At 45.1% G+C, this 16,927-nt stretch overlaps 1 protein-coding gene and 1 pseudogene across 1 annotated transcript in view; both read right to left on the bottom strand.

Annotated features, from left to right (window-relative positions):
* Nucleotides 1–1,998, bottom strand: LOC118828580 (annotated as a pseudogene).
* A 4,679-nt stretch (nt 1,999–6,677) lies between these two features.
* The window catches only part of CCDC6 (coiled-coil domain containing 6), a 93,795-nt gene continuing 83,545 nt past the window's right edge, over nt 6,678–16,927 (bottom strand). The window contains 2 exon segments of the mRNA XM_036735000.1: nt 6,678–11,039; nt 13,139–13,263. Of these exon segments, the coding sequence (XP_036590895.1) occupies nt 10,848–11,039; nt 13,139–13,263 (317 nt within the window). The 3' untranslated portion in view covers nt 6,678–10,847.

Raw genomic sequence — 16,927 nt, forward strand, 5'->3', positions numbered from 1 at the left:
TGGCTACAAATTTGAGTCCCTCAATTTTTGGAAAGCTGCGTGGAATGCTCTTTCTTCTGTTGTGTTTAGTCGACCTCTTCAATGGTGGGTCCAGAAGAAGCACCTCCAGATGGGGCTGCTCCACACCCTGGGAACCCACCAGGCATGCCTCCTGGCATGCCCCCTGCACTCTGGTACAGCTTAGTGATGATGGGGTTGCAGACCTTCTCCAATTCCTTTCTGCTGATGCTCAATTCTTCCTTCTCAGCAGTCTGGTTCTTATCCAGCCAGTTGATTATTTCATTACATTTGTCACGGATCTTCTGTTTGTCTTCATCCCCAGTCTTGCCTTGCAGTTTCTCATCCTCTACGGCGGCCTTCATGTTGAAAGCACAAGATTCAAGAGAATTCTTGGAAGACACCTTGTCTCTCTGCTTCTCATCCTCAGCCTTGTATTCTCAGCCTTCTGGACCATGCGCTCAATGTCTTCTTTGCTCAGACATCCTTTGGCATTGGTGATGGTGATCTTACTCTCCTTGCCTGTGCTCTTATCCACAGCTGAAACACTGAGGATGCCGTTTGCATCAATGTCAAATGTTACTTCAATCTGAGGAACACCCTGGATGCTGGAGGAATTCCTGTGAGCTCAAATTTGCCAAGCAGGTTGTTATCCTTTGTCATTGCTCTCTCACCTTCATGAACCTGAATAAGCACGCCAGGCTGGTTGTCTGAATAGGTGGTAAAGGTCTGTGTCTGCTTGGTGGGGATGGTGGTATTACATCTGCTCAGAATGGTCATAACTCCACCAGCAGTTTCAATGCCAAGGGAAAGAGGAGTGACATCCAACAGCAGCAAGTCATGCACATTCTCAGATTTATCTCCAGACAAAATGGCAGCCTGGACAGCACCGTAAGCAACAGCCTCATCAGGATTGATAGTCTTGTTGAGTTCTTTGCTGTTGAAGAAATCTTGCAGAAGCTTCTGGATTTTGGGGATTCGAGTAGAACCACCCACCAGGACAATGCCATGAATCTGTGATTTATCTAGCCTGGCATCTCGTAAGGCCTTTTCTACAGGGTCCAGTGTGCCACGGAAGAGATCAGCATTCTGCTCTTCGAAATGGGCTCGGGTGATTGATATATAGAAGTCAATACCTTCATAGAGGGAGTCAATCTCAGTACTGGCCTGGGTACCGGAAAAGAGCGTATGCTTAGCATGTTCACAAGCGATGTGAAGATGGCAAATGGCCCTCTTGTTCTCACTGATGGCCTTCCTGTGTTTTTGCTTGAACTCGGCAATGAAATGGCTGACCATTCTGTTGTCAAAGTCCTCTCCATGCAAGTGGGTGTCCCCAGCTGTGGACTTGACCTCAAAGATGCCATCTTCAATGGTAAGAATGGAGACATTGAAAGTACCACCTCCAAGGTCAAAGATCAACACATTTCTCTCGGCACCGACCTTTTTGTCCAAGCCATAAGCAATATCAGCAGCAGTTGGCTCATTGATGATTCGGAGCACATTGAGACCAGCGATGGTTCCAGCATCTTTGGTGGCCTGGTGTTGGGAATCGTTGAAATAGGCTGGTACTGTGACCATGGCATTTGTGACAGTCTTCCTAAGGTAAGCTTCAGCAATTTCTTTCATCATGGTCAAGACCACAGAAGATACTTCTGGATAGAAACTTTTGGTCTCCCCTTTGTACTCCACTTGGACCTTAGGCCTGCCTGTGTCATTCACCACTGTGAAAGGCCAATGCTTCATGTCTGACTGTACAACTGCATCATCAAATCTGTGACTAATCAGACATTTGGCATCAAAAACTGTGTTGGTGGGGTTCATTGCAACTTGATTCTTCGCAGCATCACCGATTAAACGTTCAGTGTTGGTGAAGGCGACATAGTTTGGGGTGGTCCTGTTTCCTTGGTCATTAACAATGATCTCCACTTTCCCGTGTTGGAAGACTCCCACACAGGAGTAAGTGGTGCCAAGATCAATGCCAACTGTGGGTCCCTTAGACATGGTTGTTGGGGAGTCAGGGGTCGTAGCTGACCACAGTGGAGGAAGAAGGGCTGCTGCTGCACTGAGTAGACCCTCCCTGTTATTCTTGTGGACCTTCTATGCATAAAAAAATGCTTCAATGATCTTCCTTCCTTCTTTCCTATGCCCATCTCCCTCCTCCCCACCTCTCTCCATTGAAAAGAGAAAAACAAATCCCTTGTAAAAATATGCATAATCAAGTAAAACAAATTCCCACATTGGCCATGTCTGAAAATGTGTCTTATTCTGCATCTGGAGTCTATCACCTCCTTGTCAAGAGGTTGATACCATGCATGCTTCATCAGTCTTCTAGAAGTGTGACTGGTCGTTGCATTGATCCATGTTCTCAAGTCCTTCAATGTTGTTTTTCTTTATAATGTTGTAATTGTGTCCATTATTCGCCTGCTTCTTCTTATTTCACAAACTGACAACTCATTCTGCACTGATATCTCCGGCTACTCATTCGTCTCCTCCAGCTCCTCTGCCTCCTGTGCCGGGTCTTCATCCATGTCACACCCACTAAGCATGCAGGTACCCAAAAGGTTCTATATAAATAATACCTCTTCAACTGGTTTCACCTGAACCTTCGTCCCAGTGTGGTCTTGACTTTGTGATCATATTTAAGTTTACTGAAGACAGAGATGGCAGTTTTGTCTTTGTATTCCAGGGTCTACTTTTATTATGTATCTACTGTGTACCAGGAACTGTGTCCCATGCTGGGAATGGTGACAAAAATGAAACAGTCAATTGTCCTCAAGGAAGTGACATTCTCACGAGAGGGCAACATATAAAAGGAAACTGGAAAGTGGACATGGGAGTGAAGCAGGGGAGGTATCCAAGTGGGGGATGGTGGAGAGCCAGAGAGTCAGATGCAGAGCCGTGAAAGAAATGAAAGGTGGCTGACCTGGGTTTAAAAGGGGCGTGAAGGTGGAACAGTGTAGGGGGGAAAGGGACCTGCAAGGGCAGTGAGATCTTCCAGGGTAAGAAGGCAGCCTAGATGTATGGTGGTAAAGTCCAGAGAGGCAGAGGTAGGAGAGTTAAGACAGGCTGACCCGGGCCCTCCTCAAGAGGAGGCAGATGGGGCAACTGTGGGGGTAGAACAAGTAGGAAAGTATGACTGGATTGTAAAGTGAGGAAAGAAGGGAGTCAGGTATAAAGAGACTAGAGATAGAAGGGGGTCAGGTCCTGAAGATCTTTAAATTTAGTCTGTTGAAGTGAATTAGTGGAGGGGAGATGGGGGTGTGGGTGGAAACATGATTTCTAGCTGTCATTCTTCTGTTCCCTCCTTTATCTCAACATTTAACTCAGTTCTTTGAATGAGTCCCTGCTTTGTGCCTGTTGGGGGGTCTTGGTCCCCAGTGGATTCATAATCGAACTCAGAAGACAAGGCATGTAGGCATGACCCTGTGTAGGGTCTAACAGCAAAGCAACAGAATGAGTAGTTAAGGGCACGGGAAGTGGATTGAACTTGTAGGCACAGGGGCTGTGGGGGCCTAGGGAAGTCACTTGCAGAGTTCTCATCTGTAAAGTGAGGAGGGTGGATTCGATCTGTAGGGCCCTTTAGAGTAGAGGCAGGAAAATCAGAGTTCCTGTTTTCACGTCATTTAACCTGTCTGCCTCAGTTTCCCCATCCTAGAATGTGGATGAAAATAGCTCCTATCCCCTCCCCCAGGGTTGCTGTGAGGACATCTGCAAAGCACTTTGCAAACTTTAAAAGTGCCATGTAAACGCTAGTTATCATTGTTATCCCTGATCCTATGACTTTCTATGGGGTTATTACTAAACTGGCAGACTAGGGGAAATGCTCTGGGGTTCTTGGGTTTCTGCAAAGCATTTGATAAAAATCTCCTCCAGCTACTCTTGTAGAAAAGGTGGGGAGCAGTGCAGATGGCAGTACAATTAAATAGATCTTGAACTGGTTGAAAAGCCAGGCCAGACCTCATCTCTAAAATATAGAAGGAAGTGAGCCAAATTTGTAAGAATACAAGTCATTCCCCAATTGAGAAACGGTCAAAGGATATGAACAGGCAGTTTTCAGAGGAAGAAATTAAAGATACCTATAGGCATATGAAAAAATGTTCTAAATCACTATTGATTAGACAAATGCAAATCAAAACAACTCTTAGGTACCACATCTCTCCTGTCAGATTGACTAAAATGACAAAACAGGAAAATGATAAATGCTGGAGAGATGTGGGAAAATTGGAACACTGTTACATTCCCTTTGACCCAGCAATATCACTCCTACGGTTGTATCCTAAAGAGATCACACAAGGGGGAAAGGGACCCGTATGTACAAAAATATTTATAGCAGCTCTTTTTGTGGTAGCAAAGAATTGGAAATCAAGGGGATGCCCATCAATTGGGGAATGGCTGAACAAGTTGTGGTATATGAATGTAATGGAATATTATTGTGCTGTAAGAAATGGGGAAGATACGGCATTCATGATAACCTGTAAAGACCTACATGATCTGATGCTGAGCGAAACGAGCAGAACCAGGAGAACATTGTACACAACCACAGACATATTGATTCTGTGATGACTAACTTTGATAGACTTGGCTCTTCTCAGCAATACAAGGTTCAAAGACAGCTCCAAAGGCCTCATGATGGAAAAAAGTGAGCTACATCCAGAAAAAGAACTACGGAGTCTGAATGTGGATTGAAGGAAACTATCTGCTTTTTTTTTTTCTGCATCCTTTTTTTTTGGTTTTGTTTCTTCCTTCTCATGATTCCCTCCATTGATCATGGTTCTTCTTTACGACTTGACTATTTAATACAAAGGTATATGTGGAACATATATCAGATTCCATGCCATCTTGGGGGGAGGGGAACTCAAAAACCTGTGGAACTGAGTGTTGTAAACTAAAAATAAAAATACCTAAAAAAAAAAAAAGCTAGGGCAGAGAAGTAGTCATGAATTTGCCAGTTTGGGAGGATTCCTCAGTGTAAAGCCTCTGGGGATGGGTGTGGCCTTGGCCTATTTGATACTTTTGTAAATGACTCAGATGAAGGCATAGGTGGTATCCGTCAAATCTGTAAATGACACTAAGGTAGAATGGGTAATTATCATACTGGTGGAGGACAATTAAGATGAGATCTGGACTGGATAGAACATGGTACCCCCATGGAAATTTAGAAACTGTAAAGTCAACCATCTTGAACTTGTCAGTTTTTAGAAAACTCAGGGCAAAGGAGGCAAGGCTGAACAGGAATTTGGCTGAAAATACTGGAGGGCTTTGAAAGCTATATTAGTCAACTATGTGATGTGGCAACCATATGGGCTACAAGACGAGTCGGGTTCTAGAAATAAAATGATGGCTAGATGGTCCTGCAGCCCACTGCCTAGGGCAGGCCACACATGTAAGACTGGGTTCAGCTGTGGACAGCATACTTTAGAAAAATCATTGATAACCTGGAAGATGCCCAGGGGGCAACCAGGGTGGTAAAGAGGCTCAAAGTGGATCAATGAAGAGAACTGAAGATGTTTTAGAGAAAACGTAGCAGAAACACTGAGAGCAGTTCAAATATTTATGAGCCATTAATCATGGAGGAGAGGAACTAGCTTTGTTGTGCTAGACCCTGGAGGCCAGAACTAGGAACAACAGGAAGTTGTAAAGGGCCGAATTTAGGTTTAATGTGAGAAGTCTCTCTCTCCGCTTGTGGATGACTTAGAAGGTAGAGCTGGGCTGAGTGACCTCAATATGACGGGTGCGGTACAAATGACCCTACTTTCTCGATCAGGGGCTCTCAACCTTTCCTCCCTCGTTTTTTGGGAGCTGGGTGAAGTCTCTAGGCCCTTTTTCAGAATATTTTTAAACACATAAAACACACAGTATTACCAAAGCAATCAATTATATTCGGAGTTATAAAAAAAAAAAATTTTAAGTTAATGGACCCCAGGTGAAGAACCCCTGCTCTAAATCTTTCACGAGACACAGGCAACAACCCCTTCATCGTGGAAACTTATTTACACATTCCATTCCAAAAACTCAAATATATTTTAAAGAATGGAAATAACTGCAAAATAGTTCTTCACTTAAGTAAAAGGAACTCTCTTTGTGACAGAAAAAAAAAAAACTTCACTGCAGTATTTCATTACTCTGAAAAGCTTGGCTCAAGGTGTGAATTTGACTCACCTTCATTTTCACCTTCTCTTCTTACTCTCGGAGTCTTTAGCCCCTTTGCTCATCATTAGACTTTTATATCACCATCTCCTCCAAAAAGCCTCTCCTGATCTTCCCCAGTTAGGGATCTTTCCTCTCTCACATCTCTCCTCTATTTCTGTGTGCATGTGTGTGTGCGTGTGTGCGTGTGTGTGTGTGTGTGTGTGTGTGTGTGTGTGTGTGTGTATTTTTTCCCCCAATGCATTGTAAAGTAGTTAAAGGTAGAGATTGCGTAAAAGACAGTAAACTATTCATACTTGCTGAAATGGATGGAAATTCTTCTTTCTTATTAAATAAAAGCAAACTCCCTAATTCAACAGAACGGGAGGGGGAAAAATTATTTCAACACTTTGAGAAGCCTGAGGTGTGGATTTACATTACCTTTGCTTATTCAACTTCTTCTCTGAGAACTTTTAATTTCAAAAAAAAGAAACAAGATGAACTTACAGACCTCGAGATCAGAAAGAAAACAGTATGGTTGAAGGCTTCAGTGATCCATTTTAAAAAAATTATCTTTATTCAGGTTTCTGATTCAGCACATGTATCAAAGACTAATCAACACAAAAAAGCAAAAAAGACATTAATTGAAGTCTTACATCTCTCTAAACTCTGACCAAGCAAGAATATCAAGATTGCCACTGCATCTCCAAATTTACTCAAGCTGTGGGGCCAAACCATGGTTGAGTCGCTAACATTGGGTACTGAGATGTCGAGGTGAGAAGACACGCTCTTTTCCTTGGTGAATTCCTTCCACTTCTCCAGTTCACTTTTATATGACTTCTTAAGTACCAAAGAAAGTCCAAAGGAGCTTTGGGGTTGACCTGATCAAATAATATTCCGAGGAATCAGTTCTTTAGTTGCTTTTGTGGGGGGAGGGAGGGTGGTTTGGCCAGGATGAAGTTCAGATTGAGAAGTCCCAAACAAACTAGTTGACAAGGCAGACTAAGTTGAGAACTACATTTGAGCAGTAACCAGAGTTAAGGCATGAATGAACACGCAGACACACACAGACACCGCACACGCATACGCACACACAGCTCCCACGCCCTTAGAAATAGCAGATACTCTCCATCCCCTAACAAGAGGCAGTCCAGACTTGGCAGTTCATCAGTACAAAAACGGCCAAGCACCTGGGAAAATGCTCCCTATGACTTTAGGCTGACAGCTGTGTGTGATGTTTCATTTTTTGTTGTTGTAAGAAAACAACTCCCTTAATTTGTTATAATGGCTCTTCAGCATGGAACTCACATAGCAGCTTCAATGACTGGCTCACTAATCATTTGGAAATAAACTATCATTTTGCTATGCACTTCTTTGGTAGTCCTCGTTAAAATGTTTTCAATGCTGGTTACCTACAAGACAATGACTGGCCAGAAGATCAAGCCACACAGAGATTTCTGTACTGCTAAGAAAAACTAATAAGGTCTCAAAGCACAAATTACTCTTCTCTTCTGGTGTCTGAGGCTTCCTTTCCTAGCAAGGCTTCCAGTGGGAAAAATCTCTTATTTATGGGGGGGAGGAGCAACACAGAATCTCTAATCTCTTACAGTTGTGTGACATTTAGTGATACACAACTATTTTTGGTCCTACTGTAGAAAGGCCAATCAATCATGGTGGGGACAGTCCTTGGTGTCAAAGTCACATTCGGGTCACATATGCATTCCATGGTTGCTCATTCCATGCTAAGCTCATCACTTTAAAACTCAGACTCCTCAGGATGGCAAGGGGATGAAAACTTTCAAGAATTTCTACCTTCTGCCAAGCTGCTGGAATTCTGCAAAGGGAAATGCAGAACCCTGACATCCACTAGGCCGCTTCTCTGCCATCTGTAAAGATGCGATTACGGCCACTTATCTAATCTCAACGTCTATTCTCTCGGCCTGACGAATACCAAGGGTCTGCTCACATGTGCCACTGGTTGCCTGCAGGAAAACTAGCTCTACGGGTACCACGACTGACTTTCACTAGGTACTGCATTTAATTCACAGCATCAACTGAAGGGGTGATAAGTTCTGGAGGTGCACCCGGGAATAGCAGCAGCTGGGATACCAAGGAAGGGGGCTATGAGGCAAAGAGCAAGGACAAGATGCTTCCCACAGGTAAGTTCCTTTCCCCTCCCTGGCTCAGCATACCTGATCCTATGGGTCCCAGTGGACCCAACCAATGGCTGCCTAGGATGGGGAGTCCTGGGCAGCAGCAGTGCTGATGCCATAACATGACACAAGGGGACCAGAGAGTGCTCTGAGAGACCATTACATCACACACCAATTAGCAGTGTTTGTCCTACAGATACTGTACATGCAGTGTCAGGGAGGGGCAGCCAGCTACATTGACAGTGGCTAATTCTAGTTTTCAGTTTTGGAACAAAGTGGCAGTTCGCTTTTACAGAAATCTGAATTTTTGAAGAATTTTGCCTGTAATTCACGTACATCTCTTAGACAGTTCTCTTTCTACCCAAGAGAATCACCGTTTGTTCATCACATCCATTCTGTTGCAAAGCTTCGACTTTTGTGCTTTCACTGGGATAAATGAATTCTCTGGGGACTGGAGCAATGAGGAGTTCTTAAAAGCAAGCTATGCTCCCTACAGCGTTGTCATTTATAATATTCTTGGAGGAGAGATTTTGAATGGTAAAACCTATTTTTTTTTTCCTAAGTCCATCTTTGAGAATCCCTAGTGCACACACAGAAGTGATTTCGCTTACTGACTCAATTAGCTGGAGTGGTGGGGAGGGGATGCAACCCACAAGGAAGTTTGAGACGGTCACAACAACAGACCGAGTTGTTGGCCCTGGAGCTGCTGTGAACCTGTATGGAAATTTGGTCGCTTGATTCACGTGATCTTTCTTGGCATTGCTGTTTTAAGAAAACACAATGACAATGTCTAATACACCCACATTATTAAATATAAAATGTATATCGCACGTGCGCACACACACACACACACACACACACACACACGATTTTTTTCTGAAATGCTTAAAAGCCAGAGCCATGTTTCCTTGTTTTGGCATGGAAACAGGAAGGGGAGAAAAATCTTATGGTGGTTTTTACCTTTCTAGAGTTTACTCACTGAGCACTCTAATCCAGTCAGTTTCTCTAGACTTTTAAATAGGTATTCGAAGGCAAAAATGAAAGTTTACGTGACTGCACAATATTTAATATCTACAATGTTCCTTTTTTTAGGCATGTGTTCAATAAAAGGGGGACATTCGAGATGGTTCGGTCACAAAACATGGATCCTTAAAAAAAGTGACTGATAAATTATTTTTCAGTTCTTTGATTATATCCAACAGAATAGATACACACTCTCATCATAAAATATACATTCTCTAGGAAGGAGTTCGTCCACGGCGTATGGAAATATGCAAACACAGGTGGGGAAGATCACTTCACTATCAAAGTACAGAAACAGAAACTGTGGCCGAACCAAAAGGGGCGTTTCGCTAGGACGAAGGAAGAGCGCCTCGCCTTCTCTCTTGTGGAGTCATGAAGCCAAATCACTTACTTGTGCTGCTAAAGGACCATCCTTGGGACCGAGTCTTTCCATACACTGCACCGGTTCTTGTCCAGTCAGTGTCCCTTAGTGTCTCCAGGTGCTGCTGACCTGCTTGCTTCTTCTCCTATCAAGCAACATGGTATCTCTTGGCGACAAGGCTGATATTCCTATAATGTCCGTTCTCAACCATGGTCTCTAGGAGGAATTTGCTTCTTGAAGATATTTGTTCCACCTGTGTTTCAGGAAATCACCTGATGGTGAGGGTGGAAGGGCAGGGGAAGGGGCACATGGTGTGGGGGACAGGAAAGGAAATCCGGTGCTCTTCAGGGTCTCACAACGTGGCCTCCTATGGTGCCATATTTGGCAGCATCTTTGACTTGCTCCCCCAAGACATGGGGGTGGGTGGAAATGGGGGAAGATGACTTGTACAGAACTGTGCTGGAAATAACAGTATGGTCAGCTTATAGCATACAGGGAGGTGGACATGAACAATCAAGGAAATAGCCCCACTTCGAGCTTCAGGAATCTTACATTCTGTGTACCTGGACAAGTGATAATTACCCAACAATATATTGTATCCACTGGCTTATAACAGTATGTCAGTGGGAGAGCATGGTGGGCAGGTATGGATACCAAGCAGGGAACTTGGAAAAAAGGTCTATCAATGGGCGTGTCCTGGGCACTGATGAAGCTGACATTCAAATTCATCCTTTCAGATGCTCGGCAGACACCAAGGTTCTTACAAATTTACTAAGATATGGGCCACTGAGCCCGCCATCTTTATGCTTATGCCATGGAGCAGGGGGAGAGGGAAGACAAATAGGTCTCCCTTTTATTTTACCAACCTAAAAGCCAGGAGGAAAAAAAAGCACTCTAGAGCCGAGCAAATGGCGCATTGCCAAGTTACCAAATATCAAGGAGCAAATGTTCCAGCCAGAAAATAGACCTACATGTAAATTCAAGTAAACGCTGATGGAAAAAGGTTGTTCTAAGGGGTTAGTGTCATAGACCCACAAGGCTGGCTGCATTTTGGACAAACATTTACAACACCATTAATAGTGAAGTCTAGAGACCCCCAGGTGCCAGGGAAGCCTCTGGCTTTTCGTAAACGGCTCCATCTCCTGAGTCCCCACCTTCAATACAGCCCACCTGCTGGAGCGCATGCACTAGGGCTGTGAGGGGGGGTGTACTGGATGTGGCGAAGAGGCAGGTGGCGAGGCAGCAGACGGGAGGGATGACTGCATGGGTGGTGGGGGTGGAGGTGGTGGAGGCTGGACGGGAGTCTGTGTGTTCGGAGATGGCGGAGGCGTGGGGCGTTTAAATTTGTCCGGACTGTTGCTTCTCCGGGGTGAAGGCCTCTGCAGAATGAAGAGCAAAAATCCAGGTTAGCCGGGAGGAGGACTGGGGGATACTGGGTGGGGCTTCTGGAGTCGAGTCCCACCCCCTCTCTGGACGGAGAAGTGTCTAGAAAAGCATCTGACACACAGCAGGCACTTAATAAATGCTTGTGAATGGAGGCCCAGGGATGCATCCTAAGCTGCCCAAGAGGGCTCTTTCCCCCCTACCAGGGATGTGCACAGAACATTTCTCATACTCTCTAAGGGCATTCTTTAAGTTGACAGCAAATGAGAACTATCCCAAGGGTTGACTGGCTTGGATGGGACACTAAATAAGTCCCCCCTTATGGAACTTCTGACTCTGAACTACAAACTCCCCAAAGAGTTGCTCAGGGCACCTCAGAGCTCCCCATTTCCCCTTCGGGCAGTCTATGATGCCAAAACTTTTTACAATAATATTAAGATGTTTTAATTTCTGATACAGTAAAAACTGATACATAAAGGCATAAACAGAAGCTCTTGGGGCAGGGGTGCAGAGGGTGCCGATGATTTTTAAGAACGTAAATGGGTCTTAAAACCAAAGTCTGAGAACCATTGGTACAGTGGGGGCTGGAGGCAGCGGACCTAGGAACTCTTCCAAGTCACGGCTGGAAGACCCTTTGTTAGCGAAGCCAGACAAGGGAGTCTTCCTCATGTGTGGGTTGGATTGGCAGTCTCAGAGGTCCTCCAGCCTCATCACTGGACGCGCTTCCTCCTTGGCTCAGAGTGCTCCTCTGCCAATGGAGAGGCTTGACCTCCTTATCTAAGCCATGTGACCCAGGGGGTTAATTTATGCATACACCAACGCATACACACACACACACACACACACACAGCCCCATCAGCAGATTTGAAAACCATTATAAAAGTTCTATGAACAAACAGTAGCTCTTTTTGAGACCACCCAGATATATGCACATATATTCATTCAGAACATGCCTGCCCTTTAAACTATGAACACCCACATTATAAAACCAGAAATGGTGCCCAGGTAATACTGTCCACATTCCTAAAGCTAGCTCATTTACCTGTGAATACAAAGCATGGCTGGACCTTATTTTTAACATGAATGTTCATAAACCCACGTGTCAGGACCTCAGATGTCTCTGTTCATTGGCAGAAGGGCATAAACAGTTTATAAAGGTGATTTACTTTAAAATGAAGCTGCTAATTAGAAAATTATTTTTTCTGGAAAATGATAGAAGAGTGGAAGAAGTCAGTGGGGGGTAAGAAATCAACGGTTCTAAACAGTAAATCTAGAGATGAACAGCCCTGCCCCCTGCCATGGTTTGGTTTGAGAGATCCAATGTTTATTGAACTGAATAATGGCACAGCAAAGAGAGGCCCAGAGTTGGAATCAAAGGACCTGGGTTCAAATCCTGGCTCTCATTTCCTGTGTCATCTTGAGCAAGTTAGTTCATCTCTCTGGGCCTCACCTGGAAGGCCCCAGAGCCCATGGCTTTTACCATCCCTTTGCACTCAAGCAGCTCGATCCCATCCCGTGAGTAAGGACAAAGACTGAGGCACAAAGACAAGGAGTTCTCGTGGGTCACCCTGATGTCAGACAGGGGCTGGGATAGGAAGCAGTAAGAAGAGAACTGAAAAACAACCTTGGTTGGAGCATCTCTGAGATCTGGCTGCCACAGGGACTGACAAATTTCAGAAAGACATGAGGAAGGCTGGCAACTAGAAGGCATGGGCAAGGAAAAACATCAGAAATTGTGGGGAGCCAGCACCCTCTCTTTAAACTGAGGAAGCCAGAGCTCAACATCCCAGGAGCAAAGAGTAAAGGGAGCCCAATGGGACCCCACCTTTTGTTTATACATTAGTGCCTTCACCCCTAAAGCGGCTCCATGGGGGGGGGGGAGCATGGTCTCTTTTTTATGGATTACTAACATTTTTCCTGGGAATAACTTTTTTTTTTAATGTTAATTTTACCATTTCAGAAGTCAAGGTCAAGTTGATGTCAAAGACAACAGGTTGAAAGTGAGTCGATATTAATTCACAAATGATTGCTCTGTGCTGGGTTGGCCAGACCGTGGTCCCACTCCCACTCACCCACTCTCAGGTCCGATACTCACTGTAATACCATGGGAAGCTCCCATGTGCTGCACGTGGAGTCCAGGGGAGTTGTAGTAAGACACTCCGGCTCGGGTCAGCGACGTTGGGGGTGTGAAGCCAACTGTGTGACTTGTGTATGACAGACCTGGGACGAGATACAGAAAAAGGACACAAGGATCATTCCTGACGCCAATGACAGCCCTGCCCACTTAGCCAACCCCCCCAGACATCTGCATGACATGTGAGGGCAAAAGCCACCAAAGAAACCTCAGCACATGAACATCGATGAAAACAGCCAGGGAAAGGGAAGATACAAAGGTGACAGAGGAGAAGGGAGGGATGGCGAGGACCAGGTGAAAGTCAAGCCCCGTGAGTCCTAAAGCTGAGGTCAGGAGAAATGGTGAGAAACCAAAAAACAAGGAAGATGAAGAGATGATGAAGGGAGGAGTTAACAAGGCTGACAGAGCCAATATCTGTGCCAAGAAGGGATGAGGAAGGCTATCACGGCAAGGAGCACAAGAGGTAAATGTCCTAAGTCAAGAATCAAAAATTGGGGGTGGGAGGCACTCAGTGTAGGAGCTCCACACCCCCACAGTTCTAGAAGGAATCACTGAAAAAAACCTACAAAAACCACTGGAGAGCTGCCACCATGACCCTCAGCGTCATCATTTGTAAAATGAGGAAGACAGTACTTGAACCTACATCACAGAAAGGCTGGGATAAAAGAGTTTAAACCTTATAAAGTGAGCCCATCATTAGGGACCAGGGCTGTTCTGGTGACTTCATCATCATGGGGAACTCCTAGGCAAGGCAACCCATTTTACCACGAGCCAAAGGCGTTCACTGGCCAACGCATGACCCTTGGTGGCCACAGGACAGTCCTGAGGCTCAAGCAGTCTATCTCCTGAAGAGGTTTTTGTGTTTGTTTTCTTCCTTAATGAACCGGAGGGTTCAAACCCTAAAACTCCAAATCCCCTTGATCTTTTGAAGACAGTCTAGCTCAGCCTTCCTTTTGGCACATCAGATCTTCCTAGGGGCTGCGGCAGAGAGCTTCAGCAGCATGGGTCCTCTTAGGCCTCAGGCACACTCTCTTCTTCTCCAGAAGTCAACAGCCGATGCTAGGTTAGGAGACCAAACTGGTACGAGCTCTGACGCTTCAGGGATAGGGGTTTTCACCAGTTTGGAAGTGCTCACCTTCAGCATCCATTATCACCTTTTCTTTTGGCTTATTTATCACAATGTTGGTAAATGCATTTGGAATAATGATTGTTTGGTCCATGCCTTCATGGACGATGGCAGTAAAGGTGGTCATTCATACACAGGACATGACCCTCTCAACCTGGGCGAGCATTTTCTTTCCTGCTATATGATTATCAGCTGATATGAATATTAGCAAAAGATTTCCTACACAGGGCTGGGAAGTGACCTGATCTATCACAAGCACTGTCTTACGGGTACAGAACAGACTAACTGGAGGCCAGGTCGTGACTTCGGACTGAAGTCATCAAAGCATCTTTGGATTCTCTAGAGTGTGTGGACCTATTCAATGAGGACAGAACACCAAGAATTTGTAGACGAAGCCCATTTCAACTACAGATAAGAGTCCTTCTGCAGTCCCCTTGTTCCATGCAGGACAACAGCTGGGAGTGATCTGGCTACCTCAGCTCCACTTGCCATAGGAGGACACCAAACTCCAGAAGAGCACCATGGAGTCTGTCCAGGATGCTGCTGATGAATATCAAACCTGGTGTAACTATAAGAAAGGGCTTCCTCTTCTTGGAACCCATCAGTGGCTTTGCAGTCTTAAGTTCTTCAGTCGCATTGCTGGCCTCCAAACAACATTCTCCTTTGGAAATTAGAGTGCTTTGCCAGTTATAAACCTGAATGCTAGGGATCCGGAAAGACTACAGAAACCTAGAACACTGGGTTAAACTGAGTTTGCAAATGTAAAAATCAACTTCTCGAGCGTCAGAGCATTTGTATGACTAACCAGAAGATTTGGTAGTCTTAGTGAACTACAAGCTCAATGAGTCAACAAAGTAACACATTGAATCAAAAAATCTAAAATGATTTTAGGTGCCACTGAGAAAAGGAGTAAGGCGGTGACAGTCCTGATGTATTCTCTGTCGGACCACATCTAGAATATCGTGTTCAAGTCTGAGTACCACGTTTTAGAAAAGATGACCATAATAAGCTGAAGCATGTTCAGAGGACAGCTGCCAGGATGGTGGAGGGCTTCAGGCTCTTTAGCCTAAAGAAGACTAAAGGGAGGTGTGGCAGCATTCTGTAGCCATTTGAACGGATGTCCCATGAAAAAGGGATCGCACTGATGTGACTTGTCAATGTAAGGCAGAACAGCGCCTGGCATAAATAGGCACTTAATAAATGCTTATGTATTGCTACTTGCATGGAACGAGGGGAAATTTCAAAGGCAAATTTTAGCATATTTCCACTTGCTATAAGGAAAAACCTCCTTACCGTTAGATTTATCTCCAAATGGAATGAATTGCCTAGGAAATGGATCTCTCCTTACTGAAAGACTTTAAGAAAAAACAGGATAATCACTCAAGATCCTGAATATATAGCTATTATCTACACTTTAAAAAAATATTGTGAGTTCTGGATGCAGACACCTTGGGGGAAAGCAGAATGTAAACCTTCCATTTCTTAGGAGGCCATCTTCACTAAAAAAAAAAAAATCCATCCCCTCGTAGTCAATATCCTAGTGATGACTGTCTCCAAACTTGGCTGGGCTGGTTCACAGATAATTGGCACATGGTCTAGACCCTTGGGTCCTTCTGTGACTGGCAGGATCCATCTGAGCTTGGGATCGGCTGGCGTGGACCATGAAAACCCAGAGCATTACCTCCATGCCATGATGGAGGGAGACTCTAGGGAGGAATAGCTACAGTGTAGCACGGTGACTTCCATAAGGACTCAAGTTATTTAAAATAATAATAAGTGGATGCTGCACCCACTGGGGCACCGCCAGGCTGAAAAAGGAATAGCACTTCAGCATCCTCGCATTGGGTGGGACTTGACAATCCTGCAGGTTCTGCCTCCTGCCCACGGCTCTGCTTGGGATCTTCCCTCCACCCTTTCTTGGTGATCTCATCAGCGCCCACAGTTCCACCGTCACCTCTTTGCGGATAACTACCAGATCTCTGTCGAGCCCCGCTCACCCTGGAACTCCATTCCCACATCCACAGCTTCCCTGACACTTCTGAATTGGACATGCCAAAGGTCATCTCAAACTAAACAAGTCCGTAACAGAACCGACCATCGTTCCTCCCAAACCTGCTTCCTTATTTCTTCCAAGGACTCCACCATCCTTCGTGTCACCCAGATTTGAAGCCTCTGAGACAGACTGGACTTTTTGCAACACGTGTGATCACATACCAAATCCTACTAACTGTTCCCCTACAGCCAAGTCTGGCTGAATTCAGGTCCTCATCACCTCTTGCCTGGTTTACCAGCCTATTACTGGATTCTTCAAGTCTTTCATGATCCTGAGCCATCCTCAACAAAGCTGCCTCAACGGGAATTCCTAAAGTCTGGGCCTGTCACCACCCCACTCAAAAAGCTCCGGTGGCTCCTTAGTCCTTTTGGACCCAACACAAACCCCAGTGTCTGGCGTTGCAAGCCCTCCACTGTCTGGTGACAGTCCACCTTTCCAGGCTTATTATACAATCATCCCTTTGCTTCAAACTCTGGCCAAACCATGTACTTATGGCTACATTGCCACAAGATTTCATTCCCTACCTTTGAGACCCATGCCTAGGAGCCACTGCTGCTCACTTCCACCTCTT

Source organism: Trichosurus vulpecula, chromosome 8, assembly GCF_011100635.1.
Source record: "Trichosurus vulpecula isolate mTriVul1 chromosome 8, mTriVul1.pri, whole genome shotgun sequence".
NCBI classification, from domain to species: domain Eukaryota; kingdom Metazoa; phylum Chordata; class Mammalia; order Diprotodontia; family Phalangeridae; genus Trichosurus; species Trichosurus vulpecula.